At 34.1% G+C, this 11,904-nt stretch overlaps 1 protein-coding gene across 1 annotated transcript; it reads left to right on the plus strand.

Moving 5' to 3' along the window:
• The first annotated feature begins 1,043 nt into the window (after positions 1–1,043).
• On the plus strand, positions 1,044–3,439 carry LOC131054522 (nudix hydrolase 2). The gene is made up of 8 exons (XM_057989053.2): positions 1,044–1,371; positions 1,464–1,529; positions 1,682–1,819; positions 2,170–2,247; positions 2,351–2,401; positions 2,510–2,544; positions 2,672–2,780; positions 2,866–3,439. Exons 1-8 carry the CDS (start codon positions 1,174–1,176, stop codon positions 3,040–3,042), a joined length of 852 nt encoding a protein of 283 aa, XP_057845036.2. The 5' UTR covers positions 1,044–1,173; the 3' UTR covers positions 3,043–3,439.
• Positions 3,440–11,904: the final 8,465 nt, after the last annotated feature.

Consider the following 11,904-nt stretch of genomic DNA (forward strand, 5'->3'; position numbering starts at 1 on the left):
AGTAAAATACGAGACCTTAAAAAACAATTTTATTAAAGAATAATTTTTAATAAATACATCCAAATTATGGATATAAATATAAAATTGGCCACATCGTATATACATCACGTAAATGTTTAACCGTTGGGAAGGTTCCTGTTAGTCTCCTCAAACTTTTTGCACATTTTGGGCATTCAGTATTAAGCTCTATCGTTGACAAATTTTAAGCTAATACAATAAGCTCTGTCAAGCTCTGTTTTCCGCTGGAACTGAATGTCCAAGAAATGTCTGAAAGTCCCAGGCGACTAATAGGAACCTTCCTAGCGCTTAATTTAGCACCGGCGATGAACAACTTGGGAATTCTTTAGCTACGCGGTTGGAAGTTTTCCTGGATAGATATTCAATGGCTTTCACAGCAGAGCAGCAGAATAGATGAGTAACCGTTTCCATGTTGTTTCAATATCACTTCTGGGCAACTACTTCTCAGCTTCCCAAAAATGTAAACGCTTAATATTTATCCGCGTTGAAACGTCGACACATATTAAACTCTTATCGGGAACTGAATGTCCAAAACCTTGCGGACATTTCCAGCATAGTAACAGGAATCTTCCCTGGATTTCAACACTTTACGTTGGACAATATTTGGTTTCTTTAGCTTCATGCTAGGAAATTTCCCTGATCAGATGTTCGGTGGCTTCAATCTATTAATATTGAAACATGACAGCGCAGCAGGAAAGACAAGTAACACTTTATTTTCTCTTAATAACAAGTGGTCCTTAGCAAGAATGATCATGGTAAACGCTTACCCTGTTCTTAGTTTTTTGTTTAGTTTCTCAGATTTTGCCCTTGCTTTGCACAAAGGAAGTGAACTTTCCCAAAGGGTACAAGAACTAATATTAAATCGTAGTAAGATGGACGGAAGGGCCGCAGCAGTTGCTTGTTACCAACGCCGAAACACTAGCCAAATATCTTACAAGCCTTCATTTGCATCATTCTTCTCACCTGATTATTGCCTTATATACCCCTTCCTCCTCTACCACATATTATTATTCAGCTCCTTCATTTACTCCTCCTTTTCCAAACGTTCAGCAAGGCGCCTACTTTATTCCTGCACCGATACTGTTTGCTTGGGTTTCTATTGAAACTTTTGTTTTGGCAGTTCTCTGTTTAGTGCTAAGTACTTTCCACGACACAATGGTTGTCTCAGCTAGCGAGGATCCCTCTAACAACGATAATGCCATCAACGCGCTGTCTGGAGAAGAAATACATCAACTGCTGAAAGCAAGAGAAGACAGATATGACGGGGTGGAAGTTGACGTAGAAAATATGCACAACGATGTTCGTCGTTTCGCATCTTCACTCAAGGCATCAATTACTCATTGGGCACGACAGGTGAGTGCATTCTTAACACTACATATAAATCCGTCAATAAATATAAAAGAAAATGAATAACAGCTTTTAATTCATATTTGTTGGCTGTGAAGGGAAAGAAGGGGGTGTGGATCAAAGTAGCCAAGGAACAGGCCAAACTAGTTCCGGTTGCAATTGAGGTCAGTTTTTCAAAAAAATCGCTGCCACCGTTGACTTTTTATGCTGCAGAAACATTTGTCGTGAAATTAACATGATGTAATATTTCTGTAAATAATATAGAGTCATGGATATATTCAATAATACAATTTGTATACTTTATGGCGAGTTGTAGGAAGGGTTTTGGTATCACCATGCAGAACCATCATATGTGATGTTAGTGCTTTGGATCCCTAAAACTCCATGTACTATCCCTGATAATGCTTCACATCAAGTGGGAATTGCAGCTTTTGTATACAACAGCAAAGGAGAGGTAACCATTCATGCAATTGAACTGTTTTAATCGTACCATCTTATATGCTGTATTTGTTCTGCTATATGTAACTGTGACAAAATATTGAGCGCTTCAAGGGTTTGTGTGTAAAGTGGGATTTCTTTTCATACAGTTAAGTTAATCAAAAAAATTATGACTGGTATATTGACTACTTATTAATGTTATTTTGAAACACGATTAAATCAAATGAAGCGTTAACATCTAACTCACAATGCGGTCAAAGCCTTGATCTGTTTGACAATTAGTTGTGTAAAGGGAAATCTTGTACACCCGGTTAATTGTGGTCAACTTACTGCTGTCCAACCTCTATCATCGCAATGTGAACGCAGGTTCTCGTAGTTCAGGAAAAGTGTGGACCTTACAAAGATTCAGGACTGTGGAAAATGCCCACAGGCAGGATTAAACAGGTATCAGATTTAAATTTAAATGCATCAAGCCTAGAGTAAATAAATTTATGACACAGTTACAAGGCATCCACCTATGTATTTATGGTCGGTTTCTGCTTCACAGGGGGAAGGCATTAAAGAAGGGGCTATAAGAGAAGTGAGGGAAGAAACAGGGGTAAACCTCTCTTGTCTATCCTCTTTTCTCCGAATTGTGATGTGTCAATTCATTGTATTATAATTTAAAGCTTTTCTTATAGTTTTAATTTTTCTTGATTTTCGGCAGATTGATACAGAATTTATACAAGTGGTCGGATTCAGGTAGAGAAAACATTTATCATAAACTAGCCCTACTGTTTTTTAAAATTGTTTCATAAATTCTACGATGGTGGGTATGTTTGATAGATTAGTTTTTACCTTTCTAATTACTGTTGGGTATGACCTACAGGGATGGTCACAATGCCCCTTTTGGGAAATCTGATCTTCTTTTCGTGTGCATGTTGAAACCAATTTCTTTTGACATTGTTATACAAGATAGTGAAATTTCAGCAGCAAAGGTATGCATTGGATCATAAAGTGGTACTTTTTATGCTCGATAATTTTCAATTTCACATAGCTGATGCCAAAATTTGTTTTGTTCAGTGGATGGCAGTAGATGAATTCGCAGCTCAACCAAAAATGCAGCAAAGCAAACTTCTCAAGGACATTGCGAGCGTGTGCGTTGCCAATATGCAGGGACGATGTAGAGGATTTTCATCCATTGAAATACCGTCGCGCAAACCCTCTGCTTTTTACTGCAGTGCCATTGATACTGAATAATTTATTGGGAGAAACATATATAATAGACGTCAGTCACTAATCTCGTTTACTTCATTTGTTATCATATTTTGTTTCGAGGTAATAGGAGAAAGGAATGTTGAGGTTAACTTTATACAACTATCAAGATGAATAAGATCACCTCACCCCATGTCGGTGACGGCATGATGTGCCGTTTAAATTTTACAGTTTGTTATTGTTCTCTCCAAGATTTAAATTCTTGGAATGCCCAGCATTATAATAAATTGTTGAATAGTGACATTTTTACAAAGGATGATTACCATGTAGTCATAGGCATGTGATTGTAAACCTTTTACTAGATGTTAAAAGTTCAATTATCTGTGTAAAATGTAAACAGTGAATAAGAATTTGTAGTTGGTTGTAAATTTTCAATATTTTTTTCAAAATTACAATAAATTATCTGTGTAGTTTTCAAACACATTACAGTTACATCTAGTAAAAGGTTTAACATCTAATTTAAACCTTTACGGTTACATGCATATAGAATACAAGCAAAGCTTATAATGCCGGAATATATTACAGAGTGCTTTATTAATTCAAAATTTTTGAAATAATTCATGTAAAATCGATTTTGGGCATATACTGCAACAATTGCATTCCATGAAACCACGTGTTTTTGAGGAATTTTGTCAAATAGTTCATGTACCTTATCTGTACTTCCACATTTTCCATACATGTCTACCAAAGCATTTCCACCTAAAAAATCTGACACGAATTCTCCATCTATTATGCGATGGATGTTCATGCCTCCTCCAAAGCTCTCGTTTTTTCTCAGGGGTGGAGATCCTGGTTTTACATCTGTCGATTTCATTTGCTTGAAAGTGTTTGATGTCGATACCATGTTCGAACACTCCCATTTTGCACAGGTTCGGATGATGCTACCAGAGGTTGCAGAGTCTGGCATTAAACCTAGCAATTGCATTTGCTTCAAAGTTTCAAAAGTCTTTTCAACAAATGCATTATGCGAATTTCCTGAAATGAGGACATTCCATAAGAACTCATTTCATTTAGGCATTATGTCGAACAGTTCACATGCCTTGTCTATGTTTTCATATTTTGCATGTTCTGTAATGAAGCAATTCCATGAGACGACATCTCTTTGAGGAATTATGTCAAACAGATCACTTCCCTTGTCTACGATTCAACGTTCTACATGCATGTCCCCTATGCCAGCTGTAATTACACCTGACAAAAGTCCTATACCCATTATCCTTAGTTGGATGTCCGAACCCTGTTCGAAAAATCTCATTTTGGCACAGGCAGGGAGAATGCGGTCAAAGGTGACGGAGTTTGCAAAGTCTTCTCAGGAAATCCATTTTGTTCATATCCTACAATCATGGCATTCCATGGAACCTAATTCTTTAAGGCATTTCGTCAAACAGTTCAAGTACGTTGTTTACGCTTCCACAGATTGCATGCATGTCTTCCAGAGCATTACAAATTATATCTGGAAAAATTCCTCTCTCTTTTATGGATAGATATATCCTATTCCGAAGCTCCCATTTTGGGACAGTCTGGGAGTACGCTGACAATTTTGAAGTGATAGGATTGAAGACTTGTTTGTTGCATATGGTATAACAATGCGATTGTGTCGTGAGGATACCCATGTCTTCTGTGCGCTTGAATAACCATATTTCATGAGGAAGCCAAAGTCAACCTAGCAATAACAAGGTAAGATCGTTTCCTTTTCATTTCAATCGTTTTGGTATTAATTTTTCTTGTTTACAGATCACAGCTTATTTCTAATGTCACCAATGACATTGAAGTCGCTATTTGGAGATGAAATACCTGAACTGGAATAGATGTAGAGAAAGAAAAAAATACACAATGATTTGGTTATTTTGCATCTTCATTTCCTCTGAAGGTTCAAATAGGTTCACAACATGGCAACAAAGCAGTTAAAAAAAACTGAGCTGCCGAAGAGGAGAAACACAATATGTAACTGAAATAAAACTACTATACACAATTTGAGGTGAAATGGATCCCCATAACATGGGTTGATCAAAGTTAATTTTGAAAGAGCTACATGTTGAAATAAAAGATTTAAACCTTAACATACTCAAAAGATTAAAAAACTACATGATTAGATAGGAGAGAGATCTTAATGTCATTGTGGTTTTTTTTAACTTTACATTGAAAGACATGTAAATCTTATGGAGAGCACACTTGAAAATATGTGAAATTATTGTGCAATTTGAAAAAACATGTCTTTCGGCATTGAAATGGCTATCTAATCTTTTGGGTTGGATGCCAACGCAAATCAAACCCAAAGGGTTAGAAATTCCCGATACAAGTAATATTGCGAGCATGTTATGTCTTGGTAGTGGTCGAGCCTAGCCTCAATCACTATCAACCAAAAATGTGCTTGTGTTATAACACACTCACATTTTGAAGAAGGAAAAATTCTTTTAACTTCCCATCTTTGTTTACACCCCAATCTCGATCTCTTGATCAAAATATATACATCAATATAATGTTTAAGTCATGTGCAATATGTCTTTTTCCTTTCTTATACTTTAAGCTATATTTTACATATATATTGGCACAATGTTTGAAAGTGGTTTCAGATCTCTAGAAGCTATAATGTAGATTCTAGGTTCAAAAGACCATATAAATTTTAAGAGAATCGAATTTCATTAATCAATAAGCTCCTATCAACATTTTCTCACTCTCTCCATCTCACTTTCTTTATCTCCCCCAAGATCTAGACTTGACACTCTTCCTTTATCCACTATTTGTATCTCGCTTTCTTCTCTCCCCCTAAGATCTTGACACTCACTCTCTACATCTATTTCTCAACATACTCCACTCTCTCTCTCTCTCTCTCTCTCTCTCTCTCTCTCTCTCTCTCTCTCTCTCTCCACCCCTACCTACTTATATTTCTCTACATATGTATTGCTCCCACATCTCTCTCTCCCTCCCACCCTCATTCCCTCTACACTTCTTTATGTCTTCTCTCTCTTTCTCGTTCTCTCCCTCTATGGTTTAGGGTATAGGGTTGGGTGTATCAGGTTTACGATTGAGGGTATAAAATATAGGGTTTATTTTTTATGGTATAGTATATAGGTTTTAGCATATATAGTTGAGGGTATTTTTATATAGCCTATTGTTTAGGGTATAAAGTTTAGGGTATATCTAGTATAGGTTTGAGTGTATATGGTATAGGGTTTAGGGTTTAGGATACTCTAAAGGTAAATGGTTGAGGCTATAGGGTTAATGTTTTAGGTTATAAGATATAGGATTTAGGGTTGAGGGTAATGGGTTTACAGTTGAGGGTTTAGGTTTGAATGTATAGTGTATAGGGTATAAGGTTGTGGGTATTCATATATGGTATAGGGTTGAGTACATTTGGTATTGGTTTTAGTGTTTAGGGTATTGGTAATATGGTCAATGGTATAGCTTTATGTTTGATGGTGTTATTTGATATGAAAGAGAGAGAAAAATATAGTTAGTAGTTTGACGAAAATCCAGTTCCCTTGCATTAAAAATTTGAATATAAGGGGATCAAGGGTGTTATGTTTGATTAAATCTAATCAAAGAGAGTAAAACAATGTGGGTTATATTCTTTTGTTACATAGATGGCTAATTGATTGATTTAGATGTGAGCTAATTAAGTTTAGAAACATGTATATTCTTTTGTTGCATAGAAGATTGATTGATTGATTTAGATGTGAGCTAATTAAGTCTAGAAATATGTATAAGTGACAACATAAAATACTAAAATAAAATTATAGACACATAGAAAACAATTGAAATCTACATAAATAGAATAGAGACATAGATGTGCGCTTATGACTGGAAGGAGAGCTTGAAAGTGCCTAAAATAGTTGGAGGATACCCTAGCCCAGAGGGTTCCCATTTGTATGAACAATTCAAATCTAGGATTAGTAAACTCATTACCTCTGTCTTTCAGATATTTAAATACCAAAATATGTATGATTGTGGTGTTGGGAATCGTTGTCCAATTTTTTTCTCCTGAACTTTGTATGTTAGTCTCTTTCATTATAAATATTTTCTTCCTATACTTGTGGAGTAGAGTAAAATTTTGGATTTGAACTTACACAAGAACAAAGAGGGGGAAAATGGTTGTGGCTATATAGGACCTTTCCCTAGTAAAGCCCCCATTTTGGTGTTAACACCTCCATAAGTAGGAAAGTTGGATCTAAGATAAAAGTATGTTCTCCAAGCCTTAAGTGTGTCTAAGATTGTGGTGAGCAATAATGTGCATAAACATAAAAGGAAATCAATCATAAGGTGGTGTGCAAACCAACTCAAGAGCACATAAATGTGAAAAAATGATTAATATTAGATCGAAAGATTAGGACTTAGAAAAGAAAGAACAACATAGAATCATGTACCAATCCTTGGAGGAGAGTTACAAGAAAATCATCAATTGGTGATTCCTTATCATCTTTGAACATTCTTTGAATCTTCAATCATCTTTGCAATAATAGTGAATTAACAATCTTGAAGATGATGTTTCTAATTATCCTTTATATTTACAAACTTGTGTGATCAATTTGGTTGAACATCACTATCATAAAGATTGTATATCAATTGCAAATTACTATTGGATTTTATGAGCCACAAGGTTAATTATTGATAATAAGCCAATATGAAATAACCATAAACAAAAATCGTTGCCAAATTTCATAATGTGAAAGGTTACACTTAAATATTTAAAATTTCAAATGATTTTGGTGGGATACATGTGTTGGGAACCCTAATCCCACCAAAATGAGCTATTCAAAAGGGAGATGTGACAATCTAGGTTTGTGATATTAGATCCACTATAATTTTGGATTTTGATGATGTTTAAATATGAAATATGATAATTCATTTTTAAAATTGGATAGGACACATCTCCTCGAGTTGGGGGATAAATGCAAGGCTAGAATTTTTTGTAAAATTGTTTAGGGTAATCGAAACTAAAGCAATTTATAAGAAGAGTTTGAAATTGGGCTCACAATTAAGGAGTAAAATTTATGACACTAAATTTATCCTCCACTTTAGCAATCATATGATACTACATGTATATGCAGGCTAAATTATATATAAGAAAATATTCATAAACAAGGATACTCATGTAGATTCCAAATGAAGCCCATAATGTAGTGATACCTACAATGCAACATTAGGAATTACATCCTACAAAACCACTTTGTTAGAAAAATCTAAAATTACCCAGAGTTATTACCAAGACTGATGAAGCTCAAGGGTAGATATATATTCGTCCACTATTTCTACTTGATTGTTATGTAGGTAGGAATAGTGTATCATATATACCACATTGAACTATAAGAGGAAGAGATAAAAAAAATATTTTTGTTGGGTTATTTAGAAAATAAAAACTATGTCAAAAAGCATTTGGTAAGAATTAGGGGAACAACTTCCACCCCTCGTAATTTTCATCATAGACATCACTTTTCCAAGTCATATAGTCCTTCATATTCCACCTTATCTCCATAATCTTATGACATTCCAGACAACAGCTACAAGAATTATGAAACAAAAAATGAAATCTTTGCATAGATAATAAACCCATTTTTTTTATAATTATGTAAAAAAATTTTGATATGATAGGGAACATATACATCATTAACCCAATGTTTCCAATATTTTAAATTTTCTCCTTGATTGGCTAAAGCATATGTAGTTTTATTGCCTTCCCTAAAGGAATGTGTGACCCCCCAATTAAGTATCAAATTTAGATGGTCTTTGTTGTCTTCGATATAGCTTTTTATCCTCGAAAGAGGGGAAGCAGTCAACTTGATGATATCAATTTCACTAACTTTGAATATCTTTCAATTATGACATTATTAAATGTTGGAAACTTTATTTGTTATGTTGTGTTGTCATTGGTGTCAACCTCTCTTGCATTGTCATTGATGTCACTATGTGTTGTAGGTGGTCGAGAAGTGAGTATTCTGGTATTGTTGTGTGGTCTAGTGAGAATATTGAGGTGATTTTAGAAGGTTGGTGTAGTGGAAGGTTCAATATGTAGAAAAGAGTATTTAATGTCCCAGTGGAAGAATGTTTTGCATTCATCTAGTATGTAAGGATTATGTGTTGTGGATATGTATGTAATGTTTATGCTTTATGTATATTGTACTATCATGTATGCAAGTCCTCTATTGCTTAGATGGTAGAGTTGAATGTTGTTATTTATGATAGAAAGGTTGTCTATCAGAATTGATTTGAACAATGCTTGGTTGCTTCTAGATGTTGATTCAAATGTTGCAATTTTGAGGACATGTTTATGTAGTTTGTGCAATGTTTGGGTTCATTTTGTTAGGAGATGGTTTGATTGGAAAGTGTAGTTATAATGTCCTAAATTCTGTGCTATTAGTTGGTCTAATTTTTTGATTGAATTTTGTGTTGTATAATACTTGGATCATATGATTAAATTTTTTGGTCTCACCATGACATGTGGAGATTTGTGTTGTAATTTGTATTGAAATATAGTTTTGGACTGAATAGTTAAGATGCTTTAATGTTTATCTACACATTTCATTTGATTCCAATCTTGGAGAGAATTTTAACATGTGTGGTTCATTAGGATCACTTGATAAGGATGTGTTGTTATGTATTTGGTTCCTCTCTATCCCCTGGAGTGGACTAGAATGGATATTTTAGTCTAGGTGGCTGGAATTATGTAATATTATTGATTTGTTCTATGGACAATGTTGTCAAGGGTTCTAATGATTAAGCTTGTATATAAAAGAGTGCAGATGTATGAGTGAAGGTATGGGATTTGTGTGAATTGACAAGAAACAAGCATTAATGATTTACAAGAAGATTTGGTATTGGATTTGTGCAAAATTTATTTGGGAATAGCATTGATGATGATATCTAATTATGACAGTGTTCTAAGATAGTATTTGAAGTCATATATATGTTTTCCATGATCTTGGTCTCTTGGCATAGTGGCTCAAGGATAATTTTATTATCAATAGATCTTGTTCATTTTAATTTATGTATTCCTTTCTCTACTGAAAGACAATAAGTCTCTTGGCAGTCTTATGTATCTTTCTTTGAGATAGTGTGTCTCACTTCTATAAGTCATTTATATCTTGTCCTAAGGCTGTGTACCTTAAATCTATAAGTCCTCTCAAGAGAAGTGGATTTCTAATGAAACATTGTAATAAATTATATTCATGTTGTGAGTGTTATTCTCATTGTTTTTTTTCTATGTTTAGGGCTTTCCACATAAATATTGTGTTCATATGTTTGGTTTGCATTGTTCTTTCATGATTTATTATTGTTGTGGTTATATAATTATGGTTTGAAGTTTAAAAATCAGAAATGGAGTGTTTTAAGGTCTGGACTAATTCACCTCCCTCTTAGTCTTGTGGTGTGTTCAACAATTGGTATCAAAGTGAGGTTCCTCTTGAGAATTGTAACTACTTGAGGAAGATCTAGTATGGCATAGGATTTTATATTCAAGGCTTCAAATTTCAATGGCACACATTATGCTTATTGGAAATAAATGATGGAATATCACTCAGCAACCTTGTCGATTGAAATATGGGAGAGAATTAAGAACCTGGGCTATACAGTTCCCTAGAGTGATCCTGTAAGTCCAGATGAGATCAAAGCACATGAGAGTAATGCAAAAACTATACTTCTAATTGTCACTTATTTGAATGATGCAGTGTTCAACAAAGTTATAGGCACAAAGTCAGCTAAATAAATTTGGGAAAGGTTGAAGAGTGTATTTGAAGGAGATGAAAATACAAAGAAAGCCAAGATTACAAATCTAAAGTACAAGATTAAGAATGTGAGGATGTTTGATGATGAAAATATTGAAGTATATATTTATTGAGTGAATTAGATTATAAATTCACTTAGAGGTGTTGGTGGAATGCTAGAAGAAAGTGAAGTTGTAAGAAAGATAATGACAACATTACCCAAAACCAATAAACATAAGAAGTATGCTATTGAGGAGGGTCATGATATGAATAAGTAAACTATTGATCACCTTCTTGGTTAACTATATACCTTTGAAATTTCTAAATCAAATGAAATAAAAAATGAAAGGAAAGAAACAACATTCAAAGCTATAAAGAAGCTTAAAGAAGAACCAAAAGAAAATGAAGACATGGGTGAGATTGAAGCAAACTTTGTAAGAAGATTAAAGGGAGGAATTGGAAAGTACAAAGGTAAGTTGTCCCTAAAATGTTTTAATAGTGGAAGAAATTGTCATTATGCTTCTATATATATATAAAAAGAGGATTATGCTACCAGATCTAATGATGATTACAAAGGAAAGGAGAACTATAGAGGAAATAATGGAAATATGAGAAGACATGACATCGATAAGAAAAAGAAATTTTTTTGCTCAACAAAGACCCACTCATCTAAAGAAGAATATGGCGAGGACTCAAATGAAGAATCCTTTTTTTTTGGCTATAGAAAAGAAATAATAATGAGGCATCTGAAAGCTCAAAATATGTGAAGAATAGTGAAGAACCCATTAGTGAGAAGACTAAATTACATGGAAAAGAAGAACCAAAAGTGTGGATCATTGACTCTAGATGTTTAAATAACAAGAACAATGATACATGTAAGTTTATTAACCTTGAGAAGTATGATGGTGGATCGATTAAGTTTGTAGGAGAGGAAGTTGCATGTATTTATAGAAAATGAAGCATCTTTATCGATGGTAAGAATAAAACTAATGATGTTAATTATGTTAATAGTCTAAGACATAACCTATTGAGTGTAAATTAGATGTATAATAAAGTTTATAAGGTCATATTTCATGGTACCAAATGTAAAATTAGAAAAGGAGGGTCGAGAAGGCCTGTTACAAAAGGTATTAGGACTAATGGAAATGTCTAC

The sequence above is a fragment of the Cryptomeria japonica genome, chromosome 7, assembly GCF_030272615.1.
Source record: "Cryptomeria japonica chromosome 7, Sugi_1.0, whole genome shotgun sequence".
NCBI classification, from domain to species: Eukaryota; Viridiplantae; Streptophyta; class Pinopsida; order Cupressales; family Cupressaceae; genus Cryptomeria; species Cryptomeria japonica.